This window comes from Miniopterus natalensis, chromosome 9, assembly GCF_054644295.1.
Source record: "Miniopterus natalensis isolate mMinNat1 chromosome 9, mMinNat1.hap1, whole genome shotgun sequence".
Classification (NCBI taxonomy): Eukaryota; Metazoa; Chordata; class Mammalia; order Chiroptera; family Miniopteridae; genus Miniopterus; species Miniopterus natalensis.
The window spans coordinates 53,959,840-53,982,845 of NC_142089.1; the positions used below are offsets into that span (position 1 = coordinate 53,959,840).

At 34.2% G+C, this 23,006-nt stretch overlaps 1 protein-coding gene across 1 annotated transcript in view; it reads right to left on the reverse strand.

Annotated features, from left to right (window-relative positions):
* COL24A1 (collagen type XXIV alpha 1 chain) overlaps positions 1 to 23,006 on the reverse strand; it is a 251,664-nt gene that overhangs the window by 214,406 nt on the left and 14,252 nt on the right. The window contains exons 5-6 of the mRNA XM_087820561.1: positions 9,615 to 10,966; positions 2,160 to 2,213 (exon numbers count right to left, since the gene is read on the reverse strand). Coding sequence (XP_087676687.1) covers positions 2,160 to 2,213; positions 9,615 to 10,966 — 1,406 coding nt within the window. The remainder of the gene's footprint in view (positions 1 to 2,159; positions 2,214 to 9,614; positions 10,967 to 23,006) is intronic.

The following is a 23,006-nucleotide window of genomic DNA, read 5'->3' on the forward strand; positions in this document are numbered from 1 at the left end:
TTTTGCTTTGGGACATTTCTTATACTGTTCCAATCTGTTCCTTAAATATTTCATTGCTATTTTAACTATTTTATAACATGAGCTATTTAGTTCTAGGATTATGAATTCTTTGAAAAGAGACTGTTTTTAAATACAGGGTTTCCCCCAAAAATGTATACACACTTTCCTCTGATAGCTCAATTGATGTTTCTTGCTTTTCAGATGTAATCCATTGGAATTAATAGTTATTCAAAGTGTGTACACATTGTGGGGGTACACCCTATATTATCAGTGTACTACTTAGCACATATTAGCCATTCAACAAATGTTTGTCAATTTGAATTTAGTAATTGCTTCTATTTACTGAGTACCTACTATATGCAAGTAACTGTGTTAAATGCTTTATAATTTTTACTACTAATCCTTACAACAACCCTGCAAGGAGGTTATTTTTACTCCTCCTTACAAATGAGGAAACTTAATCTCGCACAACCAGCAAGTAGAAGAACTAAGAATCACCTCCACAAGGCCTTCCAGGTCTCTAGGCCCCCAAATTCATTTGGGTTTGGTATCCACCTCTGTGCTCTTCAGCCATACCTTGACTTTAACACATAACATATAGCTAATCATTATTTATGTATCTATCTTTTCAATTCTGAATTAATTAGAGCATTGTATTTCAGAGAGAGGCGTGTCAACAATGCAAATATTGAAGTTATACCTAGTAAGATTAACACTGAAGAAAAAGATTAGATTTCATAACATATGTCAGTTGTAACCTGCAAAAAATAAATTTTGATGAAGTAGATAGAAAAATTTGTGGGGAATAACAAATGAGTTGTTGTAGATATAAAAGCAATGGATATAAACTATTATGTCACAAAGCTTAGTAGCACAAATGTGAGCCAGGACAACAACTTTAGAAAAAAATTAATATCAATGAAAGCTGGGGATTTTTTAAAACAAGGATAACTTGTTAGTCGTTGCCAAGTAAAATAAAATCTACAGAGCAGAGAAATGTGAAGTTGCACATTTTAAGTTAAATAACTGAATGGAGATAAAATTAGGAACATAAATGTAATCCTTAGTCTTGAGAAGCGAAATACTGTTCCTTCCTTAAAGGAAGGAGGGTTGGACAAATAAATAAATTTTTAAAAAGATGGAAATTAGGGAAGGAAAGTGCTGTATCATGAGAATAGATGGAAATTTAGAAACTGAAGGACAGAACAGTTGCTGCAGTGGAGAGGGAACGCAAGTAGCGCAAAGATCCCTCCCTAAAGTGGATCCATGTCTCCTGGCAGGGAGGGAGGAGGGTGGGAGGGAGGCAGGAGACAGTGAACAGGTTTTAGAGTTACTCTGGGAGGAGCGTGATAGGTCATCAAGTGCTGAGAAGTAAAAGAAAACAGTAAATACCAGCGGGAGCCCGGTGAGCATACAACTCAGGCTTCACATGGCCGAGAGTCTGATGTGAATATGGACAACTTAAAGTAATATTTTAAGATGACTTTTCTTTACATTGTAGGATAAATAAAATCAGGCTAGAGATAAAGTAGATTCTATATGTCATTTGCGTTTTTCTTTATACGCACAGTCACAATTCTTTTCCTAGCTCTTTGAAGAATTTCTGTTGGTAAAAGTCCACATTTATATTCCAGCTTGAAAGAAACTAATTCTAACACAGCAATAAATCTTTTGTTGGACCTGTGTAATGTGAGAAACTACTGCGGATCCTTAAGGCAGCTTTTTTTCCTCAGGACAGTTATTTTTCTAGTCAATAGCTCCAGGATTTTCCACTATGTAATCCAGGAATGCACTATTTTAAGGCAGCCCACTCCTCTTCATTTCCCAAAGTAAATGAACCCCACCTTGGACTATCAACTACAGATGAGATCACTCTATAACTAAGAATAATGTTACAAGTAGCACCTGAACAGCCACTAATCTACAAATTTGATAATGTTTCTTGGGCATGTTCACCAAGAGAGCTTTGACTGGGTGTTTATATTCAAATAAACAAGCTGCATGTGTTCCTAAGTTTCTCTTGAATTGGCAAAGGTACGGCTAAGTTTGAAGATCCAGGCAAGTTTCCAAAGGAAGTACATACTGTACAATACTAGGAAAAACATACTGGAAAGTTACTAATCCTAACAGCATGTGGGAAATGGAGTCCATCTACTCACCCGTGGGCCTCTCTTTCCTGATGGACCTGGGATACCTGCCGGACCAGGTGGACCCTTGGAAAGCAAACGTCAAGATTTTAGGCATGATAATAGACACTTCTTTTCTCACAAGTTTTAAGATTCTCGTGTTAGGGCTCTTTTTCATTCCCCAGTTACCAGCTGATGATGATTTTAAAGTGACATCAATCTCCTTGCCCTAGTCAGCAGGGCTGAGAGTTGAAACTCAAGTGTCCCCTTTAATCTGGCCAGAAATGGCAGCAGGCAGTCCATGACTTATGGTTACAGGCGCTGTATCTGGTTTTTACAGGGACCATAACTAGTAGTTTTGTGGGTGAATTTTTACCTAAATTTACTTTTACAACTGAAGGAGGAATTCAATTCCGGGTTTGGAGACCAACAATGACAGGTTTTTTCAGACACATTTCAAAAGAAGACTTGCCTTGAAAAATTAAAGCACTGACCATTTTATGTTCTTTTGAAAGACTTATACCAAGGATATGTGCAATGTGTTAAACTGCGATAATGAGATACTTCTGGCATATTCAGTAATAAATCTGCCTTATACAAAATGCAGCATACCAGGATGTCACTAAGAGAGTGAAATGGTTTGTAAAGCAAAGTAAGAAAGCAAAAACTGATTGAATGTTTAAGTGTTCTGGGTTCTTTAAATGGTATTAAATATATGAAATAAGAAATAGAAAACTGTTTATTTGCTTTCTCATATAATGCCTTATGTCACCTTTTTTACTTATTTTAACAATCAGTTTTGGAAGAGTGTTCATTGGCTATAGTTAGTACATATTCATCTGCTCATTCATTTGTTACTAAGCACTCTGCTGAGATGACTATGGAGCATCATATATTACATTTTATAAATATTCGTTCATTATTGCAGTAAAAATAGTATGAACTTTGAAATTATACCCATCAAGGTTAAAATGCTAGCTGTAGCATTAATAAATAGCAGTACCTGATGAGCCTAATTTTTATGTAGCTTTTTTCTCTTTGAAACTTTCTTCTTTATTGATATTTCAGTCATTTTACAGTTTTTGAATGCTCTTTATATATTTCAAACTGTCCTTTAATTTTATTTTTCAAACTGTCCAGTTTCCTTTAATTTTATTTTTTCCTTCTCCTACCCCCTAACTTGATAAAAAAATCCTTCATGCATTTCATAATACAGAGATAGAAGTACTATTTCTAGTCAACCCCAAACTCAGGAAATTTTCCTTCCTGAGCCATTCAAATATTTTAATAGCTATTATTAGATCACTTTGTTTTCATTGAAATTTGACTTTCACTTATTTTTTTTTAATTAAAATTATTTTCAATTTTCTTATTCTACTATTATCATCAGAAGTTAACCACTGTTTATTCGAATTGATATCACCAGAAATAAGAGCTAAAACTGAAAAACTAAATGGAAAATTGTACCAAGTGTCTACTTTGGTTTACTGCCTGATCACACCCACTTTGTGACAAAGAAACTATTCCATTCACACTGAAAAGGCAGTGAATATTAAAGTTAATATTAGATACTGGGGAGTAAAAGCATATTTTATATTGTGATTAAAAGATTTGAGTTGTTTAGTAAGCACTAAATAAAAACTGATTTTCACTTATCTTCACAATTTTGCATTTCCAAATCTTTGAGAACAGGTTATTAATAGGCACTTTCTAGAAACCATAAAAGCAAAGTAATTTTATATGGCATGACTTTTTGAAGGAGAATAAGTTATTTTCTACAAATAAAGCTATGTACTATAGAAAGCATTTTATCTTTCAGATTATTGATTATTAAGAGAAAGTATAATTAAAAGACCATGGTTTTGCAGTCATTCAATCTAGGTTCAAGTTATGCTTCAATCATTTAATAGCTAAATGGTCTTGGACAAGTCAGTTACACTCTCTTAGCCTTAGTTTACTCATCTTTAAAATATTGATGATAAAAATCTACATTTCAGGGTTATGAGCATTTAAGATTTTTTATATAAAATACCTGTCACTATGCTTGATACCTAGTAGTTAACCAGTAAACTATAGAGTAATTAATTTATTAAAAGTATATGTGGGGAACAGCAAGCACTCAGTATTAGTTATAGTATTGTTATTAGAGCAATCTTATACTAAGCCAAATTTATTCACTACACCAATACTTCTAAGAAATAGTAATGGCTGGTCAATTAATCTTAGAAGTCCTGCATCTAAAATTCTTTTTAATTCATTTACTCAATAAATTCAATAAACAGTAAAGATCAAGCTTTCCTGAAGCTTCATTCTAGATAAAAAGACACAGTAACAGATAAACACATAATTATACAGTTTACTTAGCGACCCAGAAAAAAAACAAGCAACCAGAAGAGAGACTAACATAGTGCACCTAATTTATATTGTGGTACCAGAGAAGGCTTCCCTGAGGAAGTGTTGTTAGACCTAAAAGATGAATAGGAGAAAATAAAATTCCATAAAATAGAAATAAAATGAATGAAGGCAGGAGTAAAACAGAACAACAACAAAAAAACATAGTCTTATTAAAGAACTAAAAAAAAGCTAATAGAGAAAGTAAGAAAAAATGGAACATGATGAGGTTGCTGAGGTGAGCTGGGGTGAGATCACATCTGATTGCACAGGTCATGATAAAAAGTTTATTTTAAGTGCTTTATTTTTCTGCTATTCAAGAGTAAAGGCAGGTAAATGACATGATCTGATTTATGTTTTTAAAAAGATCCCTAGAGAATTCACATAAAAGATGGCAGAAAGAACATTTTTTAAACTACCCTCCCTCCCTCAAAACCCATGAAAAACAACAAAAAATATCAAAAGATGAAAACATCATCTCCAATGAAACTAGAAAAGAACCACAACCACAAGCCACAAAATATGAAAATTATCTTCCAAATACTGAGAAACTTTGGTGTAAGAAAAGATGTCGAGAGATGACCAAAAACAAAAAACAAACAAAAATCCTCCTCAGACCTCAAACCTTGGATGGGCTACAGATGCCTAAAAGTCTATCAGTCCTGAAAGTTCATTCCAGCAGTCCTTTGACTACAATAATGAGGTTTAAAGGACTGGAAACCCCCAGGAGATACAATTCATGACCCAGTAAAGACCCAGCTCCCAACAGCCAAAAGGAAGGAAGGTAGAGCTGAAGAAGAAGAATCCATCATTTCTATGATCTACAACCAAATCTCCTAAACTTAGGAGGATTTCTAGGGGGTAAAAGACAAGAGCAGAAATAATCATATTACTTCTCAGAGAGCCTGTGATACAAAAGGCTTCACAACAAATTCCACCCGAAATGAGAGGAAATATGTCTCTGGGTGGAAGACAAACTAAATATGCTAAGATGGTATTTAAGGCAGGAAATGTGAATCTGTGTACCGCTCCATCTTCCTTCTGCTTATACTATTCTAAAACAAACAGTGGCCCAGATAGAGTAATCTTTATTTAAAAAATGACTAATAACAAGGAAGCAAGCAGAAAGGGACCTATGCATAGATACGGAGGAGAGGGGGAAGTGTGAGGACAGAAACATAAATTAGAAGTAGAGGAAAAACATTTACAGGAGGAATTGCTCTATGCAGCAGAGAAAAGGTTCAGTCATGTAGTTCACTATAGAGTCAAAGAATTTCAAAATGCCGATTTTCTATAAAAAGAGCTCAAAGAAAATTTACAAGAGATAAAAATAACAACCAAAGTAATGAAATGTGAACCAGAAGAGCTTAAGAAAGATACGAAAGAGCAAAAAAGAAACCATTACAGATGAAAGCCATGTGAGACGTGATAAAAACTGATGAAATACAACTGAAAAAACAATAAAGGGATATGGATGTAGGATAACTGAAAAAGCAATCAGATAAATAAGATTATAGAGAAGGTAATAAATACTTTCACCACAAAGGACAGTCAACATATGCATATTCGTGTGCCTGAAGATGAACATTAAAAAATGATGAACCCTGGCCTGTGTGGCTCTGTGGTTAGAGCGTCAACCCACGCGCCCAATGGTCACAGGTTCGATCCCGGTCAAGGGCATGTACCTGGATTGTAGGTTCGATCCTGCATGTGGGAGGTAACCAATCAATGTGCCTCTCTCACATGGATGTTTTTCTCTCTCTATCTCCCCCCTCCTCCTCCCCCCTTCCACTCTTTCTAAAAATCAACGGAAAAATATTCTCTGATGAGGATTAACAAAACAAAATGGAAAAGAAAAATGCTTGAGAATATTAGGGGAAACTTTTGTACAATAAAATAATAATAATCTTCAGATCAGTGTGTACCAGAAAAAACTGACACAGAACCTAATAGGTTTAATGAATTTCAAAGACAATGAAGTAACTGCATGGGGATACAGAGGAAGAAACAATCATCTATGAGTAGAAAATCAAGCTGCCCTCAGACTTCACACAGTTAACATCCACTTGAAGAAACAGTAGACCAATCCCTATGAAGTTCATCATTTTATCGCCATTCAATCTCTCCTTAGCTTTCTAAAATCTACCTTTAGTCTTCTACACTATAAACAATGACTTTCCCATCAGAAAATTTCCTCCACTTTTTTTTTTTCAAATATATCTTTATTGATTTCAGAGAGAGGAAAGGAGAGGGAGAGAGACAGACAGAAACATCAATGATGAGAGAGTCATTGATCAAGCCCCAACTGGGCATGTGCCCTGACCGGGAATCGAACCCGATCGCCTGGATCCCAGGTTGACGCTCAACTGCTGAGCCACACCAGGCCGGGCCCTCCACTTTTTCTCAGTCATCCTCTTTGACTTCTCTGTAGCTTTTGGCAATGCTGATCAATTTCTTCTCAAAACTCTCTTGTTTGGCTTTTGGGATAGTGCACTATACCTTCCCTTTCATCTCTCTGACTACTCCCTCACATTTCTGCTTTTTTCTTTTATAACCTCAAAGCAAACATGCCTCATGATTTGGCTTTTGTCCTTATGCCCAACTCCTTTCCTTGACATTATCCAACCCTATAGCTTCAACTACAATATTGATGGGAAGACTCCCAAATATATATCCCTCCCATGACCTCTCTTTTTCACTTCAGCTTCTTCAACTTTTCCAATAGCTTACTGAATTGCCAGTAGAACTTAAATGTTTTAACTTAATTTCCTTTTCTAAATTCAACATCCTTTCTTAATTATTGGGTTTAGTAATAGTATCACCATTCTCTCAATCCACAGGGTTAAAACTTGAGTTGTCTTTGATTTTCTTTCTTTTTTATTACTTATTCCCTACATCTAATTAATTTATTAGTTCTACCAAACCTTTCTTTAAAATAGCTCTTGAATCCTACCTTTCTTTTGCATTTTCACTGCTATCATCCTAATGTCCTAGGCTTGTAACATCAAGACAACAGGAACTTCCTGTCTGGGCACTGCTATCAGACTGAATTCCCTATTAATACGTCTGCTCAGAAACCTACAAAATTCCCCATTGAGAAGATGAAGTTAGAATCATCAGTTTGATAATTAAGACTCTCCACAATTTGGCATCAAGAGGGGTCTTATACTTGTCTAATATTATTCAGTATAACACTGTAAAAGATTTTGAGCTTTAGAGGCAGAAAACCTGGCTCCAAATCCTGGCTCTATCATTTATTAGTAATGTGGTTATGGGCAAGTATATTAACTTCTGTGGACTAGTTTATTCACCTGAAAAATGAGAATAATACCAACCTTACAAAGTTCTTTTAAGATAATGAATGGAAAGGGTATGGTGGAGTGTCTACCACAAGGTAAAAACTCAATAAATGATAGCTATAATGCTCTTTTTCCTACATAAAAATATATTAGTTCCTTTTACTTACCAAAATCATACCTATTCTTTGAAGCCTAGGTTATAACTAACTTTGTCCACAAGAACCTATCCTAAACAGCTCACCCTGAAGTGATCTTTCACAGAGATCCCCTCAAAAATATTTTTCTTACCTTTGAACAGATAGATGTACCCTATACATTTAGTTTGTATCTCTCAATGGCATTTATCTTACTTTACCATGAGATATAGTTATAAATGTACTTCTTATAGCCCCGTTACTGAAATGTAAGCTCCTCCTGAGCAGTGACTATGTTATACATACTCTGTTTCTGCTTTGCCCATAGCAGAGACTAAGTAAATATCTGTTGAATATCATTGCTTCTCTTATCAATGTTGAAGTAATTATTTTTGGTTTTATAGAAAAGATTAATGTTCATCTCATCACATTGACTTTTTCTGAAAAACTATTTCCATAATCGTTTGTTTAATATGACCTACCCATTTGCTGGTACTTTTTATAGCTAAAAAGAGTTTATTTCTTTATAATAATATATTCTTCAGATTTTATTTTAAAACCTTTAAACATTTGTTCTAGTAGGAGTTGCTCAATACCTAACAAATCACTTCAAGTAATAACCACAAAGGAAACATAAGCTAAGCAAGTGGCAACATTTCTCCCATTCTACATTCTATGGTTTCTGGAACTAAACCAATGACTTAAATTTTATTTTCATCAAATAAATACTTTGAGATATATTTTAGTCTTCTTGCAATTAAAAAATTAATTTCTAAAAACATATAGTTTGATTATTTAAGGTACAAATATAAAAGGCAAAAACATAATGTTTCTAATGTTATGGTTTTAAGTAGTTTTAAATGAATTAAATTATTTAAAAATTTTTCAAATGTTTATCTGTAATTGAGCCTACACAACAAAAGAATTTCAGAGCTCAAAAAAACCTGTTTATTATCTCATAGTTTTGTTTACACATTATTAAATAAGTGAACTTGACTGTATTTTCCATTGAGTGGATTGATGGGCTGATAGATTATTTCTTGTCTTAGATAGATGGAGTTTTTATTAATCCATAAATGTAAATTGACTACATCATTAAAGTTTAAATGGAATATGTTACTCTCCATGGCAATTAAAATACTTTATTTAGAATGATAATTTAAGGGTTTGCTTTTTCCCCGTCAGTGATTCACTACAAAATTATCTCTAGCTGAGATTAATTTTGCACTCTATTTTAATTCATTTGACACTATTGTGTGGAAAGGCTATTAAATTGATGTATTTTTCTTTAGTCTACTATAGCTTTTATATCCCTCTCCTAACATGACTATGCATTAAGCTTTTTTTTTTTTTAAATAAAGATTGCTGGTCTATATTTAGCTGTTAAATTCCTGGTTGAATTTCAACATATAGCTTAATCACCACTTTACCAGAATTAAGTAACCTTTTCAGCCTGCCAATAAAAACCACACAAAAAAGTGCAATATTTGAGCCAGGGTTGCATTCTGGTTGGATGTGTTATAGCAACCAAAAATTCAATCACCGTAGCCAAGATACATTTCGGAGACAGATCTGATCTGTCCTGTGTTGTTCAATCTAGAGAATTCCTTTTGAAACATATGTATGGTAAATTAGTGCATTAAGACATTTAAAAAACAACTTACGGGAGGTCCAGTGTCCCCTTTTGGCCCTCTTAGATTCTCCATTTCGAGCATTGCATTAAGATCCTCATAATAATAATAATAGTCATAAAGCTCAGTTTCATAGCTATTTTCGATGGGATAAGTCGCATCAGGATCTATTTCACCTTCCTTCCTTAGATCAAGGTGATTATCCATAAACGGCTCATCTGTCATTCTGTACAAGGTTGTATTTAAAATCTGTTGCAGTTCCATTAGTTCATTAGTTTGTAGATTTGCCGTGATAGCCTTCTTGTGATTAGTAACTGTATCTTGTTTCATGTGTGGAAGAATAGATGCTATCTTCTTAAACAGTGACAGCCCAGTTACTCTGTCATTATGTTGTGTTATATTGCTGGACACATTTGAGAGAGAACTAAATTGCTCCTTGATATTTGCTTTTGCCTCACTGAGATGATGGGTCATTGGCAGGCTTAGATTTGTCTGAGTATGTTCCTCGGTGATTATTTCTTTGTCCTGAATCCCACGGTCCACAAGATCCACAGCAGAGACATTCCCTGGGTGAAGAGAAGTTAACTGAGATCTTGATGTCTGGTGTTCTTGTTGTTTATAGGCTGTTGTGGATTCATTGTTGATGATATTTGGAATATTTTTGCCTTTGGTAAGTGTGTCCTTTGACAGTACCTTTTCACCAAATCGTTTGGGTAAGGGAGAGTTTTCTGGTTTCTTAGCTGGGATGATAGTTGTATGAAAAAGTCTTGTCCCAGGGCGACACTGCTGTTTCATATACCTGCAATAGTTTGCAGATGCTTCTGTAGTAGGAATTATATCCAACTGACATACTATTCCTTCAAAATGGACAGAATTATTATTCATACTTCCTAAGGTAAACACACTGCTAGAATCAAATGTCTGAACTTCCGAAAGAGTCTCTCTGCTAAAATATTTCTTTCCACACTCAACGAACATTGAGACAACTTGGTTTCTAACAGTGATGGCAAATGAGTGCCATTGCTCATCATGAACACTGTAGTTGAAAAATATAGACTGCTTCCCTCCAAGGTATACTACTACCTTTTTAGGTAATAATTGTACTCCTAATTGCAGCCTATTTTTATTTCTAATGCTGAAGAGAAATGCATTGTTTACTCTATGTGACTGCAGCCCAATTAATATTGTAAATGGCTGTTCTAAGTTGACTGGTAAAATTTTCGTGAGGGGTGACTCAATATAAGCATCATTTGTTAAAATGACACCTGATTCTGTTAAATGGACCCCCTGAGGTAATGGTGTAGATGATGATGGTGCAGCAGTCACTGATGATGAGTGTCTTACATCTTTGCCTCCAAGGCCTAGTTGATGAAGGATATCTATGCCTGGAAATTAAAAAGAGAGAGAGAAGAGAAAGAAAGAAAGAATCTTACTCTTATGCATTCATGTGTTCATATAAATGTTTGAGTATGAGAAAATCTTCCTTGTCTGTATCAATAGCAATCCCTAAAATCAGCATCCTCTATCAATAATTAATTTCCAGGTAATGAGAGATATGGAGATGGAGAGTAAAACATTATACTCCATAATTTGAAAAATGCGCGCACACACACATATGCAGACACAACCCAATATCCCTAAACCCGAAATTCAATTAATAGATAAATGTTCTCTCACTTTCCCAATCAATTAGGAATCTTATTTGTTACACCAATGATTATACATGTTCAAAGATTCCCAGATGTCATTTATTTCTTTAATTTAGAACTTAACATTTGATGACTTATATGTTAAAGAGAAACTGGGGATATACAAAAGAAATTTGTCATTTGGAAACCATTTTATAAATTAAATTCACACAATCTTTTAAACTATAATTTTTCAGGGCTGTTTTACCTTTTAACCTTCTGAGAATTTCAAGTCACATAAGAGTTCTGCCTGTGCCTAATACCTTAAGTGTGTGTTACTCATAAAATATTCAGTTACGTTAGTATCTCCTAGACAAATGAATTTAAATTCCTATTGCTTATAATCACCATACTTTTATTTTCCCTCCCAGATTTCTCTCTCACATTTTTTCCTCAGTCTTCCACAGTAATACAATATGTAGACTCTTTTTCAATATATATTATATAATATAGATTTTTTTATAATATAGATTTTAGGTAATTATTGATTTTTCTGGTTTATTTTTTATTGTAATATTACTAATTGTACATTACTTACCTCCCTTACCCATTAAAAACTGGTAAGACAGATTCTGTGTGTCTGATTCATTACTGGATATCTACTATACCTGCCTTGCAAATAGTTCTATAATTCCTGAATGAATGAATTTGGCCCACCAGAACCTAATCAGATGCCATATTTATCTCTAGAGTTCTATAAAATTAAATACTTGTAAAGAATAATAAACCCTTTCTTAAAGATACAGAACAGCTTTGTCAGCCATATGATCTTTATTATTTTGGGGGTTATAAATTTCCCATCTGTATTTTTGCACATATATAATCATCTCCAACAAGAAATATCAAAGAGTTATTCATTCATAACTATGATAAGTAAGGAAAAATTAAGTTTTTAAAGATTATCCGGGACCTTTGTACATCATTTTAGTTTTCCTTTTAGAGGAAATTAGGAGCTATTTGATCATTTATGTTTATTACAAATAGCAAACATAATGGCAAATGTCACACCCAAATCTGACAACTATCTACATAAATGAAATAATTCCTGAATATCACTCTTGCATAATCTAGCAATACAATTAAAATGTTTTCTCATTAATGTGCTTTACAAAACACACAAGTGTTTTAAGGTTAGAACAACCATCATTTATTTATAAAGTAGTGGTAATTTAATAGTAGTTTTAAATGTTATAAATGTTTGTATTTATGATACAAAAATCAATATCTAAGATACTGAATGACAGTCTCTCAAACTTTTCCACCAAAATATTCCTAACAGCAGTTTAGAATTATATGCTTCTCCAGGGAGTTGGGGGAATATTTTAAAGAGGCCTCATAAAAAAATACAAAAAAAATAGCTTTGACTTCTCATATTTTTATAATTATAGTTTATAAAAAACTTTAGTTTTACTCCATAATATGGCTATGTTTAACATAAAACATAAATTACCAGCCAAATCAGTTAACTATTCCCATCCCCAATCTTCAATAAAAATTTACACTCCTGAAACACATACCCTACTTAGTCTGTGACTTTGGGTACTCCCGCCCAACACTACCTGCTCCTAAGGGTATGTATATCTCAATATGAGAAGTAAACTATGAAAGAAGCACTGCTACTGTAAAAATCACAATGCTTAAAGTATATATAATCATAAAGCATGTGAAAGTTATCATTCTACGATGCCAGATAGGCAATTCTTACACAAAGGAAGAGTCACACTTAAGTGGTATTATATCAAGGGCTGCTCCTTACCCAAAGAAAACCTCTCCTTGCATTTAACAAAAACCCCTGTGTCTATTGCCTCAAATTTCTGATTCTATTAATAGGAAGAGTATTATTTGAAAACTTTAGAACATATACAGGGGTAGGCAAAAGTAGGTTTACAGTTGTGGGTATACAAAACACAGTTTATACTTGTATTATTTATTTATTATTGTATTATTTATTTGCATTACAACTGTAAACCTATTTTTGCCCACCCTGTATATGTGAGATATAGATATATACATATATGTATATATATTCACTATTCAATAATTGAACCATCCTTGCATCACTAAAATAAAATATATTTAATGGTTGTATATTATATTTTGACATTGTACTGGATTTTTTTAAATATTGCCAAATATTTTCTTGAGCATGTTGGGGATTTTTGTGATAGAGATATGGTAAGTTTTTTAAATAAGTTGAAAAATATTCCAAACATTCAGAAAAATATTTATATAATTTCTATATGTAACATCTAGATTAAATGTTAATATTTTGCTACATTTGCTACCATTCTCTCTTGTCTTCCTATTTATTCATTTATTTATTTATTTATTTTTAATTAAATTTATTTTGGGTGACATTGGTTAATAAGATTATATAGGCTATAAGTGTACATTTCTATGATTCTTGAAGAAAAACTTACATAGAATCATTGCACCAATATTTATGAGTTAAGACTAGTCTCTCATTTTACTCTTATTGTACTATCTTTATCAGACTATAACATTTCAAGTTTAATTGTGTCCTATGGTATAAAAGTTTAAATACCTTTAGAATTATATTTTCTCTCAAAAGTTAGATAAAACTCAGATGTAAACCAAACTTAACATGTTGGCTTTTTCAGTGATAGCTCACTTTCCTAATCTCTTTAATGTTAATTACTTTATTCTGATTTTCAACTGCATCTTGAATTAATTTTAGAAATTTATATTTTTCTATGAAGTATTAACTTTCTTCTAAGCTTTCAAACGTACTACCCAGATATCTTCATGTCATATTCCCTTATAATTTTTTTTGCTTTCCTTTTTCTGTGGTTCTGTATATAATTTTCCAGTGTTGGATATTTTGCTGTCTTTGTTCTTAAGCCAGTATCATGATATATTTTCTATGTCATTAATTAATGTATGCATTTATGTTCATTAATTATCCTATTTTCTTTTGGTTTATTTTATTCCTTTTCTAATTTCTAGAGATGAGTACTTAGTTCTTTACAGCACTGAAGATATAAATTTTCTGAATATTGCTTTAGATGTATCCTAAAGATTTTTATATGTGGTATTTTCATATTTGTTGTTTTTCTACAAACTATGTAACTTTTACTTGTATTTTCCCATTTGACCCAAATGAAAATACAAAAGTTAAAAATTTCCAATTGGAAGAGTTTTTTTGTTTGTTTTCTGGTTTTATTACTAAATTCTAACTTAATAACATTGTGATAAGAGAACAGTATCTAATCTGCACTTTCTATTTTTGAAACTTAGCATAATAAATGTTCAGCTTTCAATAGTGTTTGATAAGCACTTGCAAAGGTGTTTCAGGGTACAGAATTTAACATCAGTTAGCTGAACCTCACTGTTTGTTATTTATATCCTGTTTATCCTTATTTATTTTTATACAATTAATCTGTCATGAACTAAGAGGTAAAGTAAGTCCCTTACCACTTATATATTTCACCTTTAATTCATGTGGTCTTAGCTTTATGAACACTGATGCATTTATGAATATTATAACATAACCATAATATTCATTTATTCATTGGGTACGTCACTCTTTTGAATTATAAAAAGAACTTCTAAGTGTGGTTTATAATGTTTTTAGTATAATTTCTACCTTATCTGTTATTAAGACTAAGCGCCTTTTCCTCAACTTTCTTTTTGTTTGCATTTCTCTGATAAACCTTTGCCCATGTTTTTCTTTTCACCTACTGTGAAACACTGTGTTTTAAAGAGGAAATTACCTTTTTTTTTAGTATTAAAAAATCCTTATAGTACTTTTATTGGATTTGTGATTTGGGGATAATATTATTTAATTCCCAGCTTCTACATATGAGCTACTCAGCAAACTCAATCTACTTCCTGTCTTTTTCCCCTCTTCTGTATTTTGTGGCTGTATCATCCCTACTGTGTGAGTTCATATGGCATTTATATTCTGTTCTGTTCCCACAATGTCTTCTGATAAATGGAGGCAGTCTTCGCAGTCATTTTCTCAGTCATTTCCTCTTTGCTGAAGTTTATCCTATATTAGTTTCCTCAAGAAGAGTTTTGGGAACATTTCCTAAGTGTTTGACTTTCTAGAATTGTTTGTTGGTAGCCTCATACCTTAAGTTTCATTAGATAAAAGTCATTTGCTGATACTTTATTTCCTTGAATATCTTGTGGATATGGTTCTACCATCCTCAGGTGTTGAATGTTATAACAGAAAAGTTGAAGTCAGCTATTTTTTCGCCCTCCTTTTAAGTGACTTGATTTTTTATTTTATTTTTTACCAGCATGCCCAAAAGAGCTGTTCTTTATCTTTGAAGTGCAGTGATTTTATTAGAATATGGCTTCATTTTCACCATTGTGGATAAATGTTTCCAGGCACATAGTATGCCCATTTGTTGTAGAGATTCAAGTTTTGTTTTCACTTCGGTAATGTTTTCATGAATTATATCTTTCCCCCCCTATTTGTTCTATTTTGTAGTTTTGGTTTTCTTCAAAAATTCCTCTTATGAGTATGTTAAATCTCTACTGCTGTTTTCTATATCTATAATTTTGCTGTAATCTTTCAAAATATGTTCTTTATCTTCAATTCCACTTGTTTGATTTTCTCATTTGTATCTTTACTGTGTTTCCTACAATGTCTAACCTCATTGTGCTCCTTCCAATTTCATCTTGCTTTATAACAAGCTTTTTTCCTATGACTTCTTTTCTGTGTTCTACAAGCTCACAATTCATATCCTTTTAATATTTTGCCATCTCTTCTTTTCTCTGAGTTCTTATATTTTGCGTTATGATCTTCCTTCACAGAGGTGATTTTTATGTGTGCATTCTCATTTTTGCTGCTTTTACCTACATTTTACCTTGTTGTATTTTCCTATTTATTCTGTGCCATCTGCTTGTAGTTACTTAGTATTTCATAGCCCAGCAATTTATAGAAGGATGCTGGGGGGAGAAAACAAAGGACCATGCCTTCCAAATCTCAAAATCCAAAGGCTCTGTTCCAGCTTTACCAGTTTCCTTCTCAAATGGCTCCTTGATATAGCCCCACCTTCTTCTCTGAACCAAACCTAGTCCAGGGGACTTCTACAGCTAGCCCTGCTCACAACTCCTAACTCTCCTTCCCCTGTATCGACTCCCATTGCTATACACTTCAGGATGAATCCTTTATCTCAGAACATAGATTTTTGCATTTTCTGAAATCTGTCACCAGTGAGCCATTTAGCTATTATCTATGCTTCTTTCTTGTATTTCCTTCTGGGAAGCTTCTGTCTTCCCCAGATCCTGTGGCACCCGTTTTGTACAGGGCTTAAGGTGGAGCTCTTCAGGGTGTGCTCCTCACCTTTAGGATGTTTAGTTTTGCTGGTACTTTCTGACATCTTACTATTCACTTCACTGCATATGGCATCTGCTTTTCTCAGCATATTTTGGGAGTCTGCTGATTATATCAGTCTCCTACTTTTGCTGAAAATGGAGTTTTCATGTTTATTATTTCATTCACCTTGTTTCTTATCCAGGAACAGAAGTGGGATTATAATATCTCATAGTTTAAAGTTTATAATTAAAGCCTATACCTATTTTACAGATTAAAAATCTGAGGCCCAGAGAGATTAAATAATTTGGTCAAGGTCACACAGCTGATAAATGGAAATAGATCTGAACCCAATCAGTCTGACTTAATGGTCTACAATCTTGGCCCCCACCATGCTACCCACAGCTACTGTGTTCTCCACGCCACCTGACATCTCCCTTGGCAAGCCTCATTAATCAGTTCCCCCCACAGAAATCTCAGAGGGGAATATTCTCTAGGTAGCCACCAGAGTTGGTACCAGAGATAAAATTTAATTATTATTCTAGTTTTAAGTTTTCATATCTTAGTGTGAATATGTTTAGCAAGTGCTTTGAGCAGATGTTGATAGAAGAGAGAATAGAGAACAATCTTAAGGATGGAAGGCACAGATAAGAGGGATGGGCAGGACCAGAGAAAACAAGAGAAAGGCTTCTACCCGAGGACAGACTCTTTAACATTAATTTAGGCCTGGCCCTGAGTATCACCAAATTGTAAATCTGAGGTTAAAGTTGGGTATTTGGTATCAATGAATACAGCAAAAAAATACTTAGCTGTCTCTCATAAGTTACTTGTTTCATGAGTGGCCCTAACCACAAGATTAATCCAATTTGTGTCACTAAGGAAATCAATTACCATTTAAGGAACGTTGATTATCAATGAGGTGCCTTGCATATTTTTACAGAATACCAGCACCTATAAAATTCTTTCTATGTGCTAAGCACAAGTCTAAGAACTTAACTATATTAAGCCACATAATTCTCACAAAACCCTTATGAGGTAGGGTTTTTGTGAAAACTAAGTCACAGAAAATTTAAACAATTTTCATAAGGTCACCAAACCAGGAAGCGCAGAGGCAGAATCTGAATGCAGGCAGTCCTCCAGAGCCAGTCTCTCAGCGTCACAATTTTAGGAAGGCACGAGTTACCTAACAGCAGGACTGATTATATCTCCTTCACCTATTTGCTTCTTGTAGAATAAATCCTGATGGTACCAAGACAACGCCTTGCTCTTTTTTTATTGTAAACATTAAGCCTAATGACTTCATCCAAGCCATGGTTTCAATAACCACACAAGCTGACTCATAAAATCTCCCTTCTGGGCTTGCATATCCAATTGCCTATTGAATTTATCCAGTAGAGATTAGATGTCCCACAAGCACTTCCAAGGCAATATACATATTTTTCCCAAAACTGGTTCCTCTTACATTAGGGTCTGTTTCAGTGAAGAGCCCAGGACAATACTGGCTGCCAGAATAATTGTTTTATAGTGTGAATTATATTAAGTCACTCTCCTGAACAAAATTCTCCAATGGCTTCCCATTACACTAAAAATACAACCCAAACTCTTCACATGGTGTGTGAAACCTACGTCATTAGTTCCCTTCTTACCTGTCTGATCTCACCTCCTTTCATTTTATCCCACCTTACTTTGCTCCAGCCAGACTGGTTTTTTCTACTCCTTAAAAACCACTGATTTCATTTTTAATGCATGGTGTTTGCACATACTGTCCACTCTGCTTAGAATGCTCTAAACCCTTAATTGATTCAGATCTAGACTCAAACATGACTCCTCAGAGAGGCTTTCCCTGACTGCTTTGCCTAAAATATTATATGTTATCTTCCTTGCCCCAAGAACTCTGTCTCTAATGTCTTATTGTGCTTCATATTTTCTTCATAGAATAGAAACTTTAGGGGGAAATTATATGTTATGTATATATATTTGCCTATTGCTTAGCTTCCTAGTTGAAGTGTAAGTCCAGAGGATAGGACTTCATCTTGTTTCACTGTTACATTCCAACATATAGGACAATGACTAAAACAAAGTAGGCCCACAGTAAATACTGCTTGAATGAATTAATTAATCAATCCTATCATCTAAGCCAGAAACCTAGTAATCACCTTTGATAATTCCTTCCTACTCATTCTCCATACCTTTCCAGTCACCAAGTCCAACACGACAAGCCTCATTTGGGCTCTTACTCTTAGATTGTAATATTAGCCTCCTGAAAGATTTCTTTGCCTCTAATAATACACCCTTGTCCAATTCATCACCCATACTGCTGCTTGAGAAATCTTTCTAAATTATAGAACAAAATGAACATTTAGTTCATGATACTCCTTTCTATAACACACCAGTAGTTCTCACAGCTTTTAGTTCAAAACTCAGACTTCTTATTTCAGCCCCCAGGCCCTTAGTGATCTAATCCCTGCCTGCATTTCTAGTCTCACATTCTAATAAGCTTTCCTCCGTTTAATTTATGCTAAGTGGCAAAGGTGATAAAAAAAAAAAAAAAAAAAAAAAATCCCTGGGATCAGAACAGGAAGATTCAGAATGTAGGAAAAAAGAATCATACTCTCAGCAAGAGAGTTCATACTAGAAATTTAAAAAAACAACAAAAACCATTGAACCAGAATGAAGTATCCATGCTATTTTAGTCTGTGGATGTCCTGTTTAAAACATCTTTTTACTACTTTCCATCCTCTTACTCCCTGATTAAGAGATTATGACTTCATTCTAAATAATTTTTGCATTGATTTTTGCATGGAATTCTGTGTGTTTGTGCCTGTGATACAGTTTATAAGGCTGAGCACATTTAAGAAGATCCTTATCATTGTGAATTGGTGGCCTTATTGCAAAACTGTCAAGTAATGTGAGTGAATCATTAGGGCCCCCATCTTGATTCCACTTTTTCAAACTCTTCTTTTCTACCTTTCCACTATGGCACCCAATCCCACAGGCTATATGTGTAGTAAAGAATTTAAACTTGCCCAAAGAACATTCCTGTCTTGGTCCTTAGCTCCTGGGCAGTCATCTATAAGCCCTTGAATGTCTTGCCTGATAAAAATATCTTTGTTTACAGTGGGGGCCTTAGACCATACCAGATAGTCTACCAGTGTGATTTATCGTGAGGGCTTTGGGTATCAGTTCAACCTCCAGAGGGGCTGGAGGCTGAGATGAGGGACATGAGCAGTCATGTCTATAGGACTGAGCCTCAGTAAAAACTCTGGACAAGCCCTGGCCAGGTGGCTCAGTTGGTTGGAGCATCGTCCCACACACCAAAAGTTGTGGGCTTGATCCCCAGTTGTGGCATATATGGGAGGCAATTTATCTGTTTCTCTCTCACACTGATGTTTCTCTCTCAGAATCCATAGAAACAATTCCTCGGGTGAGGATTTTAAAAAAGACTCTGGAAAAGAGTGCTCAGGCGAGCTTCACCAGTTGGCAATATTCCATGCATACTGTCACATATTTTTGCTGAGAAAGTCGGCACTGGCCATGACTCCCCTGGAAGGCTCCCCTGGAGGCTCCACATGTGGGACTTTCCTAGACCCTGCCCCATATGTTTCTCCCTTGGACTGGTTTTAATCTGTATCCTTCTCTGTAATAAACCATAACTGAGTATAACAGATTTCATTGAGTCCCATGAGTCCTTCTAAAGCATTATTGAGCCCAAAGGTGGTCTTGGGGACCCTCAAACTTGAATTTAGTGTCAGAAGGAAGCATTGTCTTGGGGGCTGCCCTCCTAATTTACACTAGCCCATACATATTTTTCTATTTCATGATATGTCTTCTAACTCCATGACATTCTCCACTTTGATTTTTTTTCCCACTTTTCCTTAACTTTCTTACCATATCAAAGCTTATCTGTGCTTTTCTAATTCGATACTTTCAGCGCTCCATTAAGTATATACCTTCATGCCAGCTTTACTCATAAGACTCAGTTCAAGTGTTACCTCCTCTTAAAGCCTTCAGTGCAGTTTTTATTTGTGGTTGTTTTGTTATACACTACTGACAAATACTTCCTCTCTTAGTGTGCGAATAAAATCAGTCTTCTAAGCCTGCAAGGCTGATGCGGAGATACAGACACAGACATTCCAACCTTGCTTGTCTTTCATTTGAAACTGTTATAGTTAGTAGCATTGATAGCATTATCACTAGTTAGAATTAAAGAAAGAGGGAAGTAGAGAGGGAGGTAGAAGGAGAGAAAGACAGAAAATGGGGAGAGGAAGGAAGTGAGTGAGGGAGGGAAAAAGAGAGAGGGGAAAAGGAGAAATCGAGCCTCAGCACATCATAAAACTATGACTCATAGCCGAGTATTGACTCAGTCTGGTGGCTATATAATTGACTCTGTGGTGGAGCATAGTATATGCCTAAAGAAATAGATATGGGAGAACCAATGGTTATATTTGTTTTACAATTACAGAAAACTAAAAAACCATTTTGCCTGTCAGTACTAACAATGTTTTATCACAAATTGGAAGAACAAGGGAAGTACTATGTTTACCCCTCAAAATGTAAAGTTTTTTACATTTCTTAGTAATTGATAGCTTAAAAGGCATTTTAAAAAGTTATCCAATTTTAACTAAAAAGTACAGAATAATAACACATAACAGAGTATAATAAATTACAGTGTTAACTCACCATTAAATAACTAAATTAATATAACAGAGCACTTAATTTTAACCAATTCTCACTGTTGAAAATTTTCATATACCTGGGTCAGTTAAGAACAAAGCTACATTCTATCTAGTTTGTAGGAAAGAAAAAATACAATGATTGTTTAAATTAAAATTACCCAAGTTGTAAACAAGAAAGATCATACAGGCCTCAATATACTTTTCTTTTCCTTACACATTTAATCAAATTAACTCAGTTATCTAAATAATTGCCCAATATCCACTTTCTATTCTTGTATGTCATCTAACCCCAATAGTTGGCCATTACAGGCTTCCTAGCTGCTAGTGCATTGAGTTATGGAACTAAAGAGCATTGTTTTATTTTATTTTATTTTATTTTATTTTATTTTATTTTATTTTATTTTATTTTATTTTATTTTATTTTATTTTTTATTTTATTTTATTTTATTTTTTCAGTATTATTAGTATATGGGGGGAAAGGATATGAAGCATTCTTTTTGTTCAGCTAAAATTTATTTTATATTCATCATGTAACAGGCATGCACTGAACATTTTATATGTCCTTGATCCACACACAACCACATGTAGTAAGAACAACTATTATCTTCACTTTAGAGTTGCTGACAATGAAGCTCAGAACACTTTAGACACTTGCTCAAGGTCACATAGCTAGTAAGCACTGGAACCTGAATATAAACCCAAGCTTCTGGCTGCAAATCACCTGTGCTTTTAGCACAACTGTCACACTGGGTAAAAAGTGGCAGTTGTGACTTTAAATTATTCTTAATATAAATAACACATCTATTCTGGTTAAAGAGATAAAAGCAAGCTTACTTATAAAATGAAAAATGAAGATTTAACCTATGTGTAAAATCTTTAATTAAGTGTCCATAAGGGGTTTTGGCAGAAAATACTTGGAATTACTGCCACTAGAATGAGCTGCTTCTCTGTTAGCAATAAACACATTTTGAATTAATTTTCACAGGAAATACTCTTCTTGGAGACGAGTAATTCTACACATAAGGATTTCTACACATAAGGATTTCTGCACATGTGGTTTTCATCCTTGGGATCATGAACCTAAGAAAGCTGTGTATGTTGAGAATGAGCTCCACATCTCTCATGGTATAAGTTATCATGCAGAGGTGTTACAGCTATGCCAATCTCACTGGCAGCCAGCCCACCAACAGTGGCAGAGTGCTAAGGAAAGTAGACCATGTGTGATAAGAAAAGGGATCTATATTTGTCAAATGCTCAAGAAACAGCCTTAAATAATTCATTCCTTTCTCAAAGTTAAATCACTTATTCATTGGGTTATACCTAAAACTTGGTTATAAAACAAATACAAAATTTATATTTATTAATAGTATATTTAAAATGGGTTTCTCAGCTGTGTTAAAACTTAGAGGAGTAATGAAAAACATGGCAAATACAGATGTTTATATCTGCTCAGTCTTAAAATCTCACTAAAATGAAAACAAGAAAATATGGTTTAAAAGTATATGGGCAAAGGAAATGGATAGAAGAGACAACAGCAGATAAGAGATATCAACAATTTTTTTAAAGATGAAAAGCAAATGAAGGAGTTAGCATAGCTGAAAATGCTGAACACTAAAGCTTGCAGAGGCAGGTGCAAGATCCTGAAAAGGCTCAAAAACCGAAGGCACCAAGTCTTTGAATTCAGGAGACAGGCATGGGGCTTCAAATGAGGGAAGCAGGGAGGGAGAGTTGAAAGTCTATGTAAGAAGCTTTGAGAACATAACAGAAGACTCAA